This window comes from Eptesicus fuscus, chromosome 11, assembly GCF_027574615.1.
Source record: "Eptesicus fuscus isolate TK198812 chromosome 11, DD_ASM_mEF_20220401, whole genome shotgun sequence".
NCBI lineage: Eukaryota > Metazoa > Chordata > Mammalia > Chiroptera > Vespertilionidae > Eptesicus > Eptesicus fuscus.
The window spans coordinates 8,872,863-8,893,260 of record NC_072483.1 but is presented as its reverse complement, the minus strand read 5'-3'; the positions used below and the strand labels follow the sequence as shown (position 1 = coordinate 8,893,260).

General features: G+C 45.9%; 1 protein-coding gene across 1 annotated transcript in view; it reads left to right on the top strand.

Annotated features, from left to right (window-relative positions):
• PTPN4 (protein tyrosine phosphatase non-receptor type 4) overlaps positions 1-20,398 on the top strand; it is a 246,720-nt gene that overhangs the window by 187,566 nt on the left and 38,756 nt on the right. The window contains exons 17-19 of the mRNA XM_054723364.1: positions 11,310-11,469; positions 16,143-16,226; positions 16,399-16,455. Of these exons, the coding sequence (XP_054579339.1) occupies positions 11,310-11,469; positions 16,143-16,226; positions 16,399-16,455 (301 nt within the window). The remainder of the gene's footprint in view (positions 1-11,309; positions 11,470-16,142; positions 16,227-16,398; positions 16,456-20,398) is intronic.

Here is a 20,398-nt window from a genome sequence, read left to right as displayed (position 1 = left end):
AGGTCTGGGACCTCATTAGCAATCAGTCTGAAGTGGTGTTTACTTTGAAATACTCTGAATGTCACTATAAATTAGCCAGTGTTGAGAAAGACTGAATTTTGAACCAGAATTTTATCTGTATTTTATGTAATGTAAGTACAGTAGGGTTAAAGGCCCAGTGAAGACTGGGTGACACTAGTGATTATAGTTGAATAGGATATGAGCTCCTGGTATGTACCCTAAAAATAAGAGTTTAAAGGGAGCTGTTATTCCTGGTAAGTTTATATTAGTGTCTACTAAGAATGTGGTTTCTGTTTGTTTTCTAATCTTAAATTAGAATAAACTTTATGCTTCTATGAAAGGTATTTATGTACAGTTAAACCTTTAGCATATTTTTTTAATTCACAATTTTCAGAGTTTATCTTGCTCATTTTTCTTTTTATAAGTATCCTTTGGGGTGTCATTTTTTTCTATATTCTTCCTATGAAATCTTTTCCAACTCTTACTTTAAAGCCAAATGATATTATCTCTACTTGTAAGACTCCAGCCACACCTCTGATCCCAACCTTTCTCTTTGGTTTCTATTTCCCTAGTCCTGTCCAAGCCACCTGATAGCGAATGCTGGCCTTCTTGTTAAGTTATAGGTCCCTTCTTTCAGGGTGCCAGCTGTTACTTCTAATGGGGCTGTCTTCCGCTACGCTGCTTGGCTGTTCTTACAATGTATATAATGTCTGTTCATTCTGTTATATTTAGCAGTTTTTGTTTGTTTGTTTGTTTTGTTTTGTTTTTTATTTTGGGGTGTGAATTCTTTTGGCCTAGAAATGGTATATATTTTTTTAGAACTGGCCTGTTTCATGACACTATTTAAACATATAATTTACATTTATAATGCATGGCTTACCTATGAAAGTCATCTTTCTAGATAACTGGGTGAGTAATATGACAGCTGTACAGTAGATGTGTAGAAGGAAGTTACCATAAATTGAGTTAATACTTTTGGAGTATGTCTTTAAAATGTAATTGATAACCTTTGTCCAAAATATGAATTTCAGTAGTCTATGTTGGCATCCTTAATTATTTTTAGAGACTGTATTTTAGGTAGGTAGGTAAACAGGTATGTAGTTGGAGAAATAGTTTGGTTATTGAAATGGAAACGTAGAAAGGGAAAGCAGTTACTGGGATTACTGGGAGAGCACATAGTTTGTAGAAGCTTCCCCAAGCATCCTAGCCCTAATAGCAACCATGCATGTCGAGAACCTGTCTACCATCCTCTGAGAAGTTATTTTAACAAGAAAATTATACAAAACCATAAAGGAAGGTAGATAGCCCATGTTCTGAAACCCAAAATTATATTCTTTCCTCTGTTACATCTTGGCTGATCCTCTGTCTATATTCCATTCTCTTCACTTTTTCTTTAGAATTTGGCTTAAATGCCAACCCGAACCTGTATGCTTGTGTTCTCTTCCTATTGGTGTCTTCCTGTAGCTAGGAATGTTTAAAGGAGAGTTAGACTCAAATACCCACTGGAGTCTGACAAGTAACACAGGGTGGGATTTATGTGGACTTGAATGCCCATGACCCATTTAAAGGCAGCAGCTACCCCTTGGCTTTGTCCAGTGGTTGACAACTTACAATTTAGGTCCATTCTTTCCAGAAGTTCCAAACTTTTCATTCTGGAAATCCATATTTGCATGCATGTAATTTTTAATGTCAATTAACTCACATTTTACAAAAACAATGGATGAGCCAAATGTATGTTGGCCAAAATTGTTTCACAATCTGTAAATTTGCGACCACTATCCTAGGACAGTGATTTCTATTCAGAAGTACATAATAAAAATCACTTCTCAAGCTTTTTTGCCATATATGCCTTATCTTACCTCAGAAATGCAGATTCAACGGTTTTAGCAAAATGTCCTGTAATGCCAGTGCTGCCCCTCTCTTGTAACTGAGCATCGCCATTGTTATGCCCAGACCCACCAGGTTTGGCTCACTGAGCTGTTACTCTACAGATTGGGCATCAGTTTGTCCTTGTACCATATTTTGGCACTATATTTAGCCTATTAGTGGACCAAGAATAAAGAAAGTCACTCTGACTCCATTCCTATCTGACCTCAGCCCTTACACTCTTCCCTATAGACTTTTAGTTTGAAGCTAAATGCTTCCTGAATATGACAGCTGAATACAAAATTAGGAAAAGTTTATCTTCACCTTGCCTAAGTAAGGAATGAGACCTATGGATAGAAATATGTGGAATTCAGAGACTTTGGGTTTTTGTAAAGTCTTGGAGGCTTTTAATCAACTGCTTTTTAGAAATGTCACATTTGTGAGGCTCTGCCAAGGGATGTCCATCTTCATCTTTCTTAATCCCTTGTAGCACAACATCCATGTTTGTATTCTAATCTGTGGGAACATTTCTTTGGACCCACAGCATTAGATTGTATTGAATCTTAGAGGCGTGGTTTCTTAGCAGTTGAAACTAATCCTATCTAATAATAGACAAATATGCAAATTGACCATACCTCCGACACACCCACCATCCAATCAGAGCGAGTATGCAAATTAACCCAAACCAAGATGGCTACAGCCACAGAGAGCAAGGTTTCCTAGGTAACAGAGGAAGCCAGGCTTTCTGCCAGCCGTTGCAGGCCTAAGCCTCCACTCAAGCTACAAAGTTTCAATTATAGAAGGTAAACAAATTCAAACAAATGGCACCAGAATGGAGCTTGAGAGAGCAGGCCAGGGTTGCCAGCGGCAACAGGGGAAGCAAAGCTTTCCACACACTCTGGCCGGGCCCACCCGCTTAAGGCAACAAAGTTTCAATTATAACCCCAACACAAATGCCTGCGGGCCTCAGAGGGAGCCCCCGGCTTGGCTCTGCTCCAGGCTACAAAGTTTCAATTGTAGAAGGAAAATAAATTCCAGATATCAGAGCCTCCGCTTGCATTGCCAGGGGGCGTGGCCTGCCTGCAAACCACCACAAGCCCCTCGCTCAGGCCAACCCACGCCCCAAGGGAACCCCACCCTGATCAGGGACAACCTTCAGGGCAAACCAGCTGGCCCCCACTCCTGTACCAGGCCTCTATCCTATCTAATAAAAGAGTACTATGCAGATTGATCATCACTGCAACACAAAATATAGCTGCCCCCATGTGGTCAAAGATCCTGCTCCCATGTGGACACAAGATGGCCACCACAAGATGGCCAGCAGGAGAGGGTAGTTGGGAGGCACCCGGCCTGCAAGGGAGGGCAGTTGAGAGGGACCAAGCCTGCAAGGGACTGCAGTTGGAGGTGATCAACCCTGCAGGAGAGGGCAGTTAGGGGTGACCAGGCCGGCAGAGGAGGGAAGTTGGGGGCAAACAGGCTGGCAGCAGAGTGGTTAGGGGGTGATCAGACTGGCAGGCAGAAGCGGTTAGGGGCAGTCAGGTAGGCAGGCAGGCAAGCAGTTGGGAGCCAGCAGTCCTGGATTGTGAGAGGGATGTCCGACTGCCCATTTAGGCCTGATCCCAGGGATCGGGCCTAAACGGGCAGTCGGACATCCCTTGAGGGGTCCCAGATTGGAGAGGATACAGGCTGGGCTGAGGGACAACCCCCCTCCATGCACGAATTTCGTGCACCAGGCCTCTAGTAGAATATAAACTAGTATGTTTGGTATCTGGAATCCCTGGCCATCAGGATAGACCTCTAAGAAGCTTTTGCTAAAAAGGAGAGGTGTATTCTCTGATGCAGTATAACAGGTTTATCAGAATTGAGAGCATTTTATGCTCTGCAGCCTTCTTTGTAGAAAGTTAGACTGAGTGGGCATTCTTGTTTATCTACTTATTTAATTATTATATTTTATAGTGGCTTATACAATTTCAGAAGGACTATAATTCTCATTGAGGAACCCTCCCTGGAGGACATAGAGTTACACCATTCATTATTAATCCCTCTGACTTCCTTGGCACTAATCAGATTTTTAGTTCCCTACTAATAGTCACCAGGTATTTAGCAGCAAGCCTCTAAGTTCACAGCTTCTCTACCAAGGAAGAGCATATGTATCTAAGGGCCACTGCAGCAGTAATCTGTGTATTAGTTATCTTGAGCTAAAGCATGCTATTAGTATAGCAAATTACCCCACTTACAGTGACTTGCAACACAGATTATTTTTTTCTTATACCATATGTACATCATGGATCGACTGCCTCGACCCATGTCTTTTTTATTCCAGGACCCAGACTGACACCAGCCCCTGTTTGGGATGTGGCTGATCATGGCTGAGGAAAAAGAGAAGCATAATGAGTCCAGAGCCGTTTCTTAAAGCTCCCTTTCAAAAGGAGAAGCATACCACTTCTATTCATATTTTATTGGCCAGAGCAAGTCATACAGCCAAGCTTAATGTCAAATGGGAAGGGTGGAGAATGATTTTTGAACAGCAATATAATCGAATACAGTTCTACTTCCTCACGGCCTTATAACTTGTATCTTAGGCCTATGTTGTTAGTCAACAAAAATAAACAGAAACTGAGTAAAATATGTGCTTGAGTATCACAGCAGCTATTAACTTCTTATCTGTCCTTAAGCAATGGACAGTAATTCTTTTATTTCCCCGCCCCCCAAGGACCTCCTGCCATCTCAGAGATAAATAATAAGCCCAGAGATGGTCAGTGCTCTTATCAAGGACCATTTTCCCCTTGCCTGTGCTCCTCAACTCCTCAGCTTCCTGGATGCATGCCTTCTAGCATACAAGTTGAACCACTGGCTCCCCCTTCTGGTCTTTGTGAGAAATTCACAAGTAATGTTAACATGCTGTGCTTGTACTTTTATGATTTTTTTATCTCAATTACAGTTAACATCAATATTATTTGAATTAGTTTCAGTTATGCAGCATTGTAGTTAGACAAATCATATACACTGAGTGGCCAGATTATTATAATCTCTGAATGCATAATAATCTGGCCACTGTGTGTGTGTGTGTGTGTGTGTGTGTGTGTGTGTGTGTGTGTGTGTATTAGAGGCCCAGTGCATGAATTCGTGCATGGGTGGGGTCCAACCAGCTTGGCCAGGGGGAGGGGACATGGGCAGTTGGCCGGCCTGCCTGCTGGTCGAACTCCTGGTCGAGGGGACAATTTGCATTAGCCTTTTATTATATAGGATATACACTGAGTGGCCAGATTATTATGTGTTAAGAGATCATAATAATCTGGCCACTCACTGTATTTTGCAAAGTGTTTCCCCCAATATTTCAGTACCCACCTGGCACAATATATAGTTATTACAATACTAGGGGCCCGGTGCACGAAATTCGTGCACTGGGGAGGGGTGTGTGTGTCCCTCAGCCCAGCTTGCACCCTCTCCAATATGGGACCCCTCGGGGGATGTCCAACTGCAGGATTAGGCCCGATTCCACACAGGAATCGGGCCTAATCCTGCAGTTGGACATTCTTCTCACAATCCGGGACTGCTGGCTCCTAACCGCTCACCTACCTGCCTGATTGACCCCTAACTGCTCCTCTGCGGGCCTGATTGCCCCCAAATACCCTCCCCTGCTGGCCTGATCACCCCCAAGGCTTTTATTAGTATAGATATGACCCTGCACAGAAAATTTTACTAACCCTGCTTTACAATAAGGGCTTGACGATTGAATCATTAGGACCAGACACCAAGATTTCCTTTCTTTGAATAGTGGAGGGAATACTTACCTTGTCTTTAAGTTGCCCAGAAATTAAAATGAGATAATGACTTAGAAAAGTATAAAAGCATCACATAAAGACAACTGTCTTTTTAATGAAGTGGCAAAATGAAAAACACTTTTTATTCTCCCCTTCCTTCCTTTACAGCTTTTATTTAAACTTTGAAATTTATAAAAATTTCACTCCAATTTTCATTTCTTTACATTCAACATTATTTTGTATTGGTTTCAGGTTTTATATTAGTTACAGAATAGTGGTTAGACAATCATATACTTTACAAAGTGTTCCCCGATATTTCTAGTACCCACCTGGCATCATACCATCATTACAACACTATTGACTATATTCCCTATTTAAGTGACAATGGGTTTACAGGTTCCTTTCAGTCTTTCTTTTGTGTTTTTTTGTCCGTCCTTTTCTTTCTCACTTCTTCCCTCATTTTCTTTATATAGTATCTCAATTGGCCATCAAAGCTCAGTGAAGGCACTGGGACAGGCTTCATCCATTTTACAGACCAGGAAACTGAGGCCAATTCCAGTTGGCTGTGGAACTTGACTCAGGAAGCCCTCAGAGCACACAGGAAGCCCTCAGAGCCATGCTCTTTGCGCTTCCTAAGGGGCAGCGGCCCAGCAAACAGAACAAACCTTCCAGTCAGGCTTCCCAGCCTCTTTCTCAAGCACCTCTTCATTGCAGATGCTCCACATTCTTTCCTCTCCCCCCATTCTTTACTGCCCCGCCTTCTCCGAAGCAGGTGGAAGGCGTACCCCTCACTGCCTAGGCATGCTCTGCTATGGGGCAGGGTGTAGCGAGCTTGCTTTTGGGTGAAGGCAGGAGCAGTAGTCACTGCCTCTGAAGTGTGAAGGCCGCCTGAGCAAGGCCCATTAGCACTGGGAGCTTCTCTGAATCACCTCAGTCAGTTCAGTACCCTGCAGTGCAGCACCCCTCCACTGAGGTGGCTCCATCCCTCAACCCCCGCCTCAGGAGTGAGGGTCCTTGCCCCTCTGCCAGGAGTCCTTCCATGCCCCTTGATCCCTGGCTGGGCCCACCCACGTCTTGGGGGCACTGCAGAACCTCTGTCTCTCTGCAGATGAAGCAGATCCCTGCCCTAGGTCTCTGCAAAGCTATGAATCTGTGGCCAGAGGCCTGGTCTGGGTCTCAGCAACCACATGCCTGCAATGTTCCCAGGGACCCTGGGAGGGGCTGGGCGAGTCCTGCCACGCCCAACCTAGGGTGGCAATGGCCCCCAGATGCCCTCGGAACGCATGGCTCCGCCCAAATCGCCCCCCTAGGGTGGCGATGGCCACCCGGGACACCCGGCAGCGCCTGGCTCGGACAGGACACGCCCCCCGGGTGGCCATGGATGCGGACACCCAGGGAGCGCCGGGCTTGGCCCGGACCCGCCCCGCCCGGTGGCGATCGCCATGCTGACACCCCGGGGAGCGCCGGGCTCGGCCCGGACCCGCCCCCCCGGGTGGCGATCGCCATGCTGACACCCCGGAAAGCGCCGGGCTCGGCCGGGACCCGCCCCCCTGGGTGGCGATCGCCATGCTGACACCCGGGGGAGCGCCGGGCTCGGCCCGGACCCGCCCCGCCGGGTGGCGATCGCCATGCTGACACCCGGCAGCACCTGGCTCGGACAGGACACGCCCCCCGGGTGGCCATGGATGCGGACACCCAGGGAGCACCGGGCTCGGCCCGGACCCGCCCCCCCTGGTGGCGATCGCCATGCTGACACCCCAGGGAGCGCCGGGCTCGGCCCGGACCCGCCGCCCAGGGTGGCGATCGCCATGCTGACACCCCGGAAAGCGCCGGGCTCGGCCGGGACCCGCCCCCCTGGGTGGCGATCGCCATGCTGACACCCGGGGGAGCGCCGGGCTCGGCCCGGACACGCCCCGGGTGGTGATCGCCATGCTGACACCCCGGGGAGCGCCAGGCTCGGCCCGGACCCGCCCCCCCGGGTGGCGATCGCCATGCTGACACCCCGGGGAGCGCCGGGCTCGGAGCGGACCCGCCCCCCCGGGTGGCGATCGCCATGCTGACACCCCGGGGAGCGCCGGGCTCGGCCGGGACCCGCCCCCCAGGGTGGCGATCGCCATGCTGACACCCCGGGGAGCGCCGGGCTCGGCCGGGACCCGCCCCCCAGGGTGGCGATCGCCATGCTGACACCCCGGGGAGCGCCGGGCTCGGCCCGGACCCGCCCCCCCGGGTGGCGATCGCCATGCTGACACCCCGGGGAGCGCCGGGCTCGGCCCGGACCCGCCCCCCCGGGTGGCGATCGCCATGCTGACACCCCGGGGAGCGCCGGGCTCGGCCCGGACCCGCCCCCCGGTGGCGATCGCCATGCTGACACCCCGGGGAGCGCCGGGCTTGGTCCGGACCCGCCCCCCCCCCCCCCCCCCGGTGGCGATCGCCATGCTGACACCCCGGAAAGCGCCGGGCTCGGCCCGGACCCGCCCCCCCCGGTGGCGATCGCCATGCTGACACCCCGGGGAGCGCCGGGCTCGGCCCGGACCCGCCTCCCCGGGTGGCGATCGCCATGCTGACACCCCGGGGAGCGCCGGGCTCGGCCCGGACCCGCCCCACCGGGTGGCGATCGCCATGCTGACACCCCGGGGAGCGCCGGGCTCGTCCCGGACACGCCCCCCCGGTGGCGATCACCATGCGGACACCCCGGGGAGCGCCGGGCTCGGAGCGGACCCGCCACCCCGGGTGGCGATCGCCATGCTGACACCCCGGGGAGCGCCGGGCTTGGCCCGGACCCGCCCCCCCGGGTGGCGATCGCCATGCTGACACCTCGGGGAGCGCCGGGCTCGGCCCGGACCCGCCCCCCCGGTGGCGATCGCCATGCTGACACCCTGGGGAGCGCCGGGCTCGGAGCGGACCCACCCCCCCGGGTGGCGATCGCCATGCTGACACCCGGGGGAGCGCCGGGCTCGGAGCGGACCCGCCACCCCCGGTGGCGATCGCCATGCTGACACCCCGGGGAGCGCCGGGCTTGGCCCGGACCCGCCCCCCCGGGTGGCGATCGCCATGCTGACACCCCGGGGAGCGCCGGGCTCGGCCCGGACCCGCCCCCCCGGGTGGCGATCGCCATGCTGACACCCCGGGGAGCGCCGGGCTCGGCCGGGACCCGCCCCCCCGGGTGGCGATCGCCATGCTGACACCCGGGGGAGCGTCGGGCTCGGCCCGGACACGCCCCGGGTGGCGATCGCCATGCTGACACCCGGGGGAGCGCCGGGCTCGGAGCGGACCCGCCGCCCCCGGTGGCGATCGCCATGCTGACACCCCGGGGAGCGCCGGGCTTGGCCCGGACCCGCCCCCCCGGGTGGCGATCGCCATGCTGACACCCCGGGGAGCGCCGGGCTCGGCCCGGACCCGCCCCCCCGGGTGGCGATCGCCACTCGGCCCGGACCCGCCCCCCCCCGGGTGGCGATCGCCATGCTGACACCCCGGGGAGCGCCGGGCTCGGCCCGGACCCGCCCCCCAGGGTGGCGATCGCCATGCTGACACCCCGGGGAGCGCCGGGCTCGGCCGGGACCCGCCCCCCCGGGTGGCGATCGCCATGCTGACACCCCGGGGAGCGCCGGGCTCGGCCCGGACCCGCCCCCCCGGGTGGCGATCGCCATGCTGACACCCTGGGGAGCGCCGGGCTTGGCCCGGACCCGCCCCCCCTGGTGGCGATCGCCATGCTGACACCCCGGGCTCGGCCCGGACCCGCCCCCGCTGGTGGCTATCGCCATTCAGACCCCCGGAACTTACTGGATTGCCCGCAGCCATCTTGGTCTTCCCAACGGCCGGATGGGCCACCTGGAGTCCCGCCCCCAGCCTCTGGCAGGCCCAATCATGGGCATAGCGGAGGTGCGGTCAATTTGCATGTTTCTCTATTATAAGGTAAGATTACAATACTAGAGGCCCGGTGCACGAAATTCGTGCACGGGGAGGGGGGGTGTGTGTGTCCCTCAGCCCAGCCTGCACCCTCTCCAATCTGGGATATCCCTCTCACAATCCAGGACTGCTGGCTCCCAACCTCTCACCTGCCTGCCTGCCTGATTGCCCCTAACCGCTTCTGCCTTCCAGCCTGATCACCCCCTTACCACTCCCCTGCCAGCCTGATCGACGCCAAACTGCTCCCTGGCCGGCCTGGTCACCACTAACTGTCCACCCCTACAGGCCTGGTCCCCCCCCAACTGTCCGCCCCTACAGGCCTGGTCACCCCTAACTGCCCTCCCCTGCAGGCCTTGTCCCTCCCACCTCTCCCCTGCAGGCCTGGTCCCCCCAACTTCCCTCCCCTGCTGGCCTGGTCACCACTAACTGCCCTCCCCTGCAGGCCTGGTCCCCCCAACTGCCCTCCCCTGCAGGCCTGGTCCCCCAACTGCCCTCCCCTGCAGGCCTGGTTGCCCTCAACTGCCCTCCCCTGCAGGCCTGGTTGCTCCCAACTGCCCCGGTCACCCCGAACTGCCCTACCCTGCTGTCCTGGTTCCTCCCAACTGCCCTTTCCTGCAGGCCTGGTCACCCCCAACTGCCCTCCCTTGCAGGCCTGGTTGCTCCCAACTGCCGTTCCCTGCTGGCCCGGTCACCCTTAACTGCCCTTTCCTGCAGGCCTGGTCTCCCCCAACTGCACTCCCCTGCAGGCCTTGTCCCTCCCCTGCAGGCCTGGTCACCCCTAACTGCCCTCCCTTGCAGGCCTGATCGCCCACAACTGTCCTCCCCTGCTGGCCATCTTGTGGCAGCCATCTTGTGTCCACATGGGGGCGGCCATCTTGTGTGTTGGAGTGATGGTCAATTTGCATATTACCTCTTTATTATCTAGGATTATTGACTATATTCCCTATGCTGTACTTTGATTATTTTGCAACTACCAATTTGTACTTTTTATTCCCTTCACCTTTTTCACCCAGTACCCTAGCCCCTCTCACCTCTGGCAACCGTCAGTCTGTTCTCTGTTCTCAAAAGCTACAATTCTTACCTTGAAACTTCCCCTATTATACCTAGCTTTTATTTTATTTTTATTTTTTTATCAATACCTTCTGTTACAGACTGTGGCTTATGTTCTCTAATGTTAATTGGATTTTCACATCTTCCCCCTTAAGTTATATTCTAACAAGGTCTCATTCAGTTTTGTCTTTTTGTTGATCTTAGCATTTTTAATCAGATTTTAATCCTTGTTGCAGCATTGAGTTCATTACTTTCCTTAATCATGTTTTATTTCTAAATAAATTGGGCCACCTGACTTCTCTAGACTACCATTTGTTTTACCTGTGGAATGGTTCAACTCTCAGTTCTGATTTCTCTTTGCCTGCCTTGTTCCCTGGCTATTTGTATGACTGCACTGAAAACTTTTTTAAAAAGGTTTTTGGAAAGGTATATACACTGCTATAGTAGATTAATATAAATATCTTCACATGGATACCCTTGACATAGATTTTATTATATGTAGTATTGATTATAGATTTGATAAAGTAGGAAATTATATGTGCTATTTAAACTTCAAATGTGAAAATATTTCATTAAACAGTGGCATTTGCAAATCAATATGGTATTTAAAGCTTGTCTCTTACTAGACATTGTAAATATCTGAGTTGCTTGACTCTAGCTTTTAAAATAACAGTCTGTAAGGCAACTTCCAAAATATTCATTCTTTTCCTTTTTCCTATCTAGATCACAAGAGACCCCTGGGGATGGGCAGCCTCCAGCTTTACCACCCAAACAATCGAAGAAAAACAGCTGGAACCAAATTTATTATTCACATTCTCAACAAGATCTGGAAAACCATATTAACGAGGCATTTGATGTTCCATCTTCCCCTGAAAAATCTACTGTAAGTAGTTTCAAATCTGATATTTCTTTGAAATTTTTAAATCATAAATGAAGTTATTTTTGTATAGTGGCATGTTTTGTAGCATTTTCTCTTTTTCTCTAGAGGCCCAGTGCACAAAATTCATGCATGGGGGGGTTCCTCAGCCCAGCCTGCACCCTCTCAATTCCGGGACCCCTCAGGGGATGTCCAACTGCCGCTTTAGGCCCAATCCCCTAAACCGGCAGTCGGATATCCCTCTCACAATCCTGGGCCACTGACTCCTAATTGCTCACCTAGCCTGCCTGGTTGCCCCTAACTGTCCCCCCGCCGCCAGCCTGATCGCCCCTCACTGCCTCTGTGTGCTAGCCCGATCGCCCCTAACTGCCCTCCCTGTCGGTCTGGTCGCCTGCTGTTCAGTCGTTTGGTCGTCCCTCACTAACCCCCCTGCCGGCCTGGTTGTAGGCAGCCATCTTGTGAGGGTCAATTTACATATTACTTCTTTATTATATAGGATCATATGTTTGCTCATAAATTATGACTTGATATAACCTAATTGGAATTTCCTTTTATCATCATTTATAAAAATGCTCATTGCTCTGGATGTTAATTCTTAATAAATATATATTGATTTTAGTCTTGTAAAACACATTCCTAGAACCAATGCTAATAGTCCATTAAATACCATTAACTTGATTATAATTCACTGAGTGCATAGACTATCATTTTCATCAACCTTTTGACTATATTTATGAATTATGTTGGTACTTTTGCCTTATAGAGCATGCTTTTACCACAACAAATGGTAAATTGTTAAAATCCCCTGATTTACGAATTTTTATTGCTTTTTTAGATAGATGTAAATAAACCAAAAGTGAGATTATCAATAAATTTTAAGGATACACAGTGTTCATGAAGAAGGATAAGGACAGACAAAATATGGGTATATTTCAGGAAACTTAATAGGGACATCAGGAAATAAAATAAGATGCAGGGAGAAGAGGGTCCACAGCAAGTTTGGCACTGCCAGAAATTTCTGGTAGCCATTGCACACGTGGCCCTCTCGTTTGTCCACCTATGGCCCTCCCATGTTATGTCAAGTTGAAAGCAAGAGGCACTCACTCTATTCTCCCACACTTATTGTTGTTCCACCACCATAGACACATCAAAAAGAGAGAAGAATCCTTACCAAAAATGGCAACTTTAGTGTTACCTCTGTGGTGATTCTTTTGTATCATTCATTCATTCATTCATTGGTTCATAGTTATTTCTGTGTGCTAAGGTACCTTGGTAGGTAGTAGGAATACAGAGACAAGTAAGACATGTCTCTGCTGTTAAATAATCTACAGTGTAGTTTTATTTTTCATTCATGTCTTTATTAAGTACCTGCTGTATGCCATGCATTGTTGTGGGCTTTGAGGATTTTATGGGGGGAAAAAACAAAACAAACAAACAAACAAAACACCTTGCCTTCAAGGAACTTACATACTGGGGATAAGGGTGAAACAAATAGTAAGCAAGGCACATAATTTAAGTATTTAGCATATTAGATATTATAAATGCTAGGGAGAAACATAAAGCCAGAAGGCCTAGGAAGTTTCAAGAATGTTACAATTTTAGATAATATAGCCAGGAATGAACTTAGTGGTAAGCCATATAGATAAGCCGAGGGAATGGTAGATACAAAGGCAGGGTTATGACTGATACAATCAAGGAACATCAAGAAAATCAATGTGGCTAGAGCAAAATCAGCAAATGAGGAGGAGATGGGTCCAGAACAGGGTCAGATCGTGAAAGCCTTGTCTTATAAAATAAAGACTTTGTTTTAAACCCTGAGTGAGGTAGGAACCAAATGCACATATAGATCTGAGGAGAGAAGTAGCATAATGTGACTTAAGTTTTAACAGTTTCACTCTAGCTGTTCTATTAAAAATAGCCTTAGAGCAGGGTAGTAGAGATAGTTGTTATAACATATTGAAGTATTTCAAACAAGCAATGGTGCTTTGGACCAGGGTGGTAGCCATAGAAGGAATAAGACATGACTGTATTCTGGATATGTTTTTAGAGTAAAACTAACATAATATGCTGATGGATTAGTTGTGGTGTACTAGAGAGAGATCAAGGATAGAAGCAAGGTTTTTGCCCTGAACAACTAGAAAGGTGAAGTTTCCATTTATTAAGATCTGAAAGATTACAGGTAGAGCAGGTATGGGTGGAATATCAGGAGCTCAGTTTTGGACATGCTAAATTTTAGATGTCTATTAGAAATCCATTTGGAGATGGGATTCTGGAGTTGAAGGGAGAGGTTCAAGCTAGAGTTGTCACATTGAAAACTGATGGTATATAGACAATATGTTAAACCATGAGGTAGGAAGAAATCACCAAGGAGGTGTGTTGTGTATAGATTTCTAAATAAGAGATTCTAGAAATTGAGCTTTGGCCCTCTAAATTATAAACAGGAGGGAGATTTTAAAAAAATAAATAAAATAGCAACTGAGACTGAGGACACACAGATAGAAATGTAGTCAACTGACTGGTGAGAAGAAAGTCACAGAAATAATAATCAACTTTGTCAAATGCTACTGGTAAGTCACGTAAGATGAGGACTGAGAATTGAACACTGGAACAAAGTGAAAACCTCTGGTGACCGTAATTGGAACAGTTTTGGTGAAATACTGGGGGTGAAAACCCGACTCTAGGGTGGAGTGAGAGGGACAGCAAATGGAAACACTCTTTCAAGAAATTTAGAGAAAGACAAGTATCACATGATCACACTCATACGTGGAATCTAAGTAACAAAATAAACTGATGAACGGAATGGACCCAGAGACATGGAATCATGGAACAGAGTGCGGAATCTCAGAAGGTGGGGGAGGTTGGATGGGTGAGAGGTAATCAACAACAACAAAACAAAAGTTTAGCAGTAAGAGGAAGGAAAGAAAGGGCAGTAGCCAAATGGGGAAGTGGAGTTGGAGAAGAGGAGTTGTTGTTGTTGTTTTAATGGGAGAAATAAGAGTATTTCCCAGAGGATGAGGGAAATGAATAAGGCAGGGGGGTAGAGAATTGCTATAGCAATATTGTTGAGTATGGAAGAGAGGATGGGATCTAGAGCAAGCACGTAGGAAGACAATTTGAAGGCAATATAAGTTCTATAATTAGAAGTGGTTATAGAGAATTTACAAGTATAGAAAAATAACTAATGCTGCTGTGGGATTAAGGAAAGACTTCCCAGAAGTGATCATCTCTGACTGTGTCTTGAAGGAATAAGTAAGAATTAGCCAGATGTTTACCCTCAAAGAGCAGGCATAAAACCTGGTAAGTAAAAGAAGCCAATAACAAATAACCATATCCTATATATAATAAAGAGGTAATATCCAACACACAAGATGGCCACCCCCATGTGGTCAAAGATAGCCACCACAAGATGGCCAGCAGGGGAGAGCAGTTGGGAGGGACCAGGCCTGCAGAGGAGAGCAGTTAGGGGTGACCAAGCTGGCAGAGGAGGACAGTTGGGGGCGACCAGGCCTGCAGGGGAGGGTAGTTGAGGGGGGACCCAGGCCTGCAGGGGAGGGCAGTTGGAGGCAACAAGGCCAGCAGGGGATGGCAGTTAGGGGCAACCAGGCTGACAAGGGAGGACAGTTAGTGGTGACCAGGCCAGCGGGGGAGAGCAGTTGGGGGCGACCAGGCCTGCAGGGGAGGACAGTTAGGGGTGACCAGGCCGGCAGGGGAGGGCAGTTAGGGGCAATCAGGCTGACAGGGGAGCAGTTAGGCATCGATCAGGCTGGCAGAAGAGTGGTTAGGGGTGATCAGGCTGGCAGGCAGAAGCAGTTAGGGGCAATCAGGCAGGCAGACAGGCGAGCAGTTGGGAGCCAGCAGTCCTGGATTGTGAGAGAGATGTCCCAGATTGGAGAGGGTGCAGGCTGGGCTGAGGGACACACACCCCTCACCGCCCTGCCCCCCCCCCCCCCCCCCGCACGAATTTCGTGCACTGGGCCTCTAGTATTATATAATTTTATATAAGTGAAATGTCCAGAATAATCACATCTATAGAGACAGAAAATAGATTTGTAGTTGAATAGGACTTAGGGAATGGTGTGAGGGGTTGGGGAATGACTGCTAATGGATACAGGATTTCTTTTGGAGGTGATGAAAATGTTCTAAAATTAAATGGTAGTGATGTTTGTACAACTCTGTGACTATAGTAATAATTATCGAATTACACACCTTGATTGGGTAAAGTCAATAGTATGTGAATTATATCTCAATAAGGCTGTTTTTTAAAAGTAGAGGGAGTAACATGAATTCATGTAACACTATGAGCACTTGCTGCATGCAAAGCTTTAAGCCAGGTTAAATAAGTGGTAAAACAAATTGATGTTTCTCTCTTTCTCCCCCTTCCTCTCTCTCTAAGAATTAATTTAAAAATAATAATTGATAAAGCTCCTGTCTCTCTTGGCACTTATAGTCTAGCATGCAGTGGCATAAAAGCATGAGAAAATAGATCTAGTTGGGGTAACACGCCATTCCCTAAGTCCTGTTATTCAAAATGTACTTTTCTGAGTTAACATTTTAATTTAAATTTTGATTCTTTATGTACTATAGATAATGTCAACATACAAAAAAGCATACTTCATGTGTATGTAAAGGATAGATTATAAGTGAAGAAAATTACAAGTTATTTATATTTGTCTTTTTAGCCTAATGGTGGTATTCCACATGATAATCTGGTTCTAATCAGAATGAAACCTGATGAAAATGGAAGATTTGGTTTCAATGTAAAGGTAATCTAAAATTTATATTGTACTCAGTTTTTAAATTAACCCTTTGCACTCGCTTGCTTTTTTCTCCATTCCTTTATTCTAATGCTAACCGTGTCGAGTCACACTCGACATCTGAGTGCAAAAGGTTAAGATGTTTTTATTTTGCTAATATTTGATTTGCTCTGTTTTTAAGGGAGGATATGATCAGAAGATGCCTGTGATCGTGTCCCGAGTAGCACCAGGAACACCTGTGAGTTATCTAAATCTCCCAAGTAAATCCTGTTTTCAAGAATATGTACTTATTTTAATTAGTTAAAAAGGAAATAATCATTCTTTTAATTTGTCAAGTATCTACTGTTGTTGGTTGGATATCTTAAATTGCTGAAAAGTTAGTTTTTATTTATGCCCTGTTTATAAGAGTTTTTAAAATCCTTGTTTTTACAAAGAAGCTGGTGTATGACTTCCAATGCTTCTAAAGTGTAAATAGATCCTATCAGAATAACTCCTTAAACAGCAAAATGTAGATAGGAGCCCAGCCAGTGTGGCTCAGAAGTTGAGTGTCTACCTATAAACCAAGAGGTCACAGTTTGATTCCTAGTCAGACACATGCTTGGGTTGCAGGCTTGATCCCCAGTGGGGGGCATGCAGGAGACAGCCGATCAATGATTCTCTCTTATCATTTTTTTAAAAATATATTTTATTGATTTTTTACAGAGAGGAAGAGAGAGGGATAGAGAGTTAGAAACATCGATGAGAGAGAAACATCAATCAGCTGCCTCTTACACACCCCCTACTGGGGATGTGCCCGCAACCAAGGTACATGCCCTTGACCGGAATCAAACCTGGGACCCTTGAGTCCACAGGCCGACGCTCTATCCACTGAGCCAAACCGGTTTCGGCTGATTCTCTCTTATCATTGATGTTTCTATCTCTCTTCCTTTCCCTTCCTTTCTGAAATCAGTAAAAAGATATATTTTTTTAAATGTAGACAGGAGGTATATTTTTTATTTGTGGGTTTTTTTTTTGGCTTGTTTTTTCATTTAGAATTGTTTACTTATATTCTATTTGCCTTCTTATGTTTAAAAAAAACTTAGTTTAAATATAAATATTACCAGTGATTATTTTTTTCTTATAAGGACAATTTTTATTATGAACATTCTAAACAGAAAGGGAGAAAATATTTTAGGAACCCATTATGATGACTTCCCCTGTTCCCATTATTTAGCTCAGCACTCATGAACTTCATGCTCATCATAAGGACAGCTCTTAATTAATTATGGCTGCATTATCTTTATTGCTCTTCCATACAGCAAATATGGCTTTCAAATTTACGTTTATGTTGTTGCCTACTTTACCTAAATGGTCTTCAAGGACTTTTCAGTCAGCACCCTTTATCATTTAACTTATCTCCCTGCCCCTAAGAAAGGTATATAAATCAGCAGCTTGAGAGAAAGAGGTCATTATGTCTTTTTTGGTGCTTTGCAGCTACCTCAAAGTTAGTTTGAAGATCAGAGTCAGGATTAATTAAGGATACCATAATATATGGTTTTGATTTTGAAGGACTTTGTTGGTTGCAAATAATAGGGCATTTACTTATGGAATATCCCTGCCAACATAACTACAGCTTCTCCTTAGACTCTATCATACTTCAGTTTGGTGCAAAAGTGTTTTATGTGCAGTTTTCATTTTGTCATATATTAAAAGGTACATATTCAAGGATTGAGATTAAGTTAATTGTTTTTACTGCTTCATCAAGAACAAAAAAAATAACATAGAGCTACATAGGTGTCTCATAAAACCAAGCACAGGAACATAGTCTCACCTCCAGAAAGAACTCATCCATCACTCTCTACTTTTTATCTAAATTTCTTATGTGAATGTCCCATTCTTCTCTCAGTTCAAACCATTTTGTACACTGAATCTGCGACATCTCTCAAGCCACTTCAAATACGTTAGTCTGAATAAAAATAGTGTATTTAGTGACAGCTTCAGGTCAAGTCCTGTAATATCACACCACCAGACACACTCTGCCTTCAGATATAATTATGACTCCTAAATCTCTGCTAAATTAAAATTGTATAGCTACTGCTATTTTGTCCTCAGTACACATGGTAGGATATGACTATGAGTAACTTCCATATTTACATATTACCAGCTCAGCAACCCAAAACGATTAAGCCTGTACAAATTACAGGCTCCTGGGAAATAAACCAATCAGATCCAGTTTGAGTCAGATGTCCTCTTTTAAACCAATCTTGAGGTCAGAGGGGACAGGACAGGGATACAGTGTATAAAATTACTCTTGAATCCACTACACATATGAAGGATGGGGGCAAAGATGGGAAAAATAGTCCAAAATTATTTATTTAGTATATATTTAATGATAACTGTATATGTTTCAGACTGCAGATGAAGAGATAAAAGGCTGCTAAATTCTGATCAAGTAGTAAGATAGATAATGTCTAACATAGAAAACTAAAGAAAAACAAAATGGGGGAGATATGTGCAGTTACTGAGATAAACACAAAAGATGTAGGTAAGATGTTGAAAGAAGGTGACTCTAGAGAGGGGGGAATGGGAGGGAAGAACACGATAAATGGTTTCTTAATCTTTCAGCTCTAGTCAACTTTTTAAACTATGTAATGTATAACTTTGCTAAAAACAAAAACTTTAATTGCAACTTAAATATATATCTTTTGACCTGACAATGAATGGCCTCTAATGAAACAGTTGCGCTAGGGAACAAAAGATATACAAGGATGTTCACTGTAGTATTGTTTATAACAGTCAAAAATCAGGGGCAAATCAAATGTACATCATTAGAGCTGGTGAAATACATTATGTGTTGCTTTGCAGCTATTGAAAAGGATGATGTAGCTCTATACTAGTATGCAGATATGTTCATAAGAAGATATTACAAAAAATTAGTATTACAATTCTACGTTTATGTTTGATCCAGTTTTTTAAAATGTAAATTATGTGTATTAAAAAGTCTGGATACATGATTAAAAGGTTAACAATGTTTCATCCAAGTAGTGGGATTACTGGTATTAATCACTTTCTTCTATATTCCTTTTTTAATAGATCATGACAGTGAGCATGCATTGCTTTTATAATTAGAAAATGCAATAAACCTTTTTTATTATGCCAGTTGTAATGATCAGTGAATGACACAAAAGAAATAATTGATTTTTCTGAGCAGTGAATGTGGATAGTTATTAAGTCAAGGATGTTCAGGGAACATTCTATAGACAGGTTCACTTCCAAACAGAATTCTGTGACTCTAAATTTTCTTTTTAGGCTATACGGATTATTGGTAAAATTTTCTTTTTTGCCACATAGAACTGTGTTCCATATATATTAGCTGAATTTAGGACAAATTAAAACAATAGAAATTTATCATTTATATATTATTTTACTAATTTGGAGACCATCACAATCTTCCCATTGGAAACCTCATTTTAAGTGATTGGGGGTGGAGGGGAGGAAAGAGTTTTAAATATTTTCATGTTTTTTTTAATTGTACTCCTTCTGAAATGGATAAAATAATTCCCAATTAAAGTCAAATTTTTGTTCCAATGTGATCATCTTTGAGCCAATAGCTGTTTCTGCAATAAAATTTATTTTAATATACAGTTCATCTGGACTTTCCAGATCAGAATGAAATGCAAATAAAAAATTGTAAACATAACTGACAAAAGCAGATTAAGCATGAGAGAGTTCTTTCTCTTCAATGATAGTGGGTTAAAAAAAAAATCTCTGCATGTTAGATATAGCATTTTGGTTAATACTGCCCTTTTAGCCTTAATCCTTTGGAATATCAGTGGCTATATTAAGGTACAGTTAGAGATTCATAACTATCTTCTCCTTAGCACATAGACTACCTCCTCTTTTCATTAAGTATACTATCCACAAAGTAAGGTAACTTTTTTCGCTATAACCCTTTTCTCCCAGTACCATTAATATCTTCCAGTTCACCACTCTTTGGGTATCTTGAAGACATTTACAAAAACTTGGACCAAATTGATACATAAAAGTATCACACTACAAATACACAGAAGGTGTATATGACTATCATCTGCTTCACTACAAGAAGGAGAGAAAAAAGCAACTAAAGAGAATGGTCATAACCTTAAATTTGAGTTCTCCAGATTTTAACATTTTGTATACTTATATCATTTTTATCTTCACAG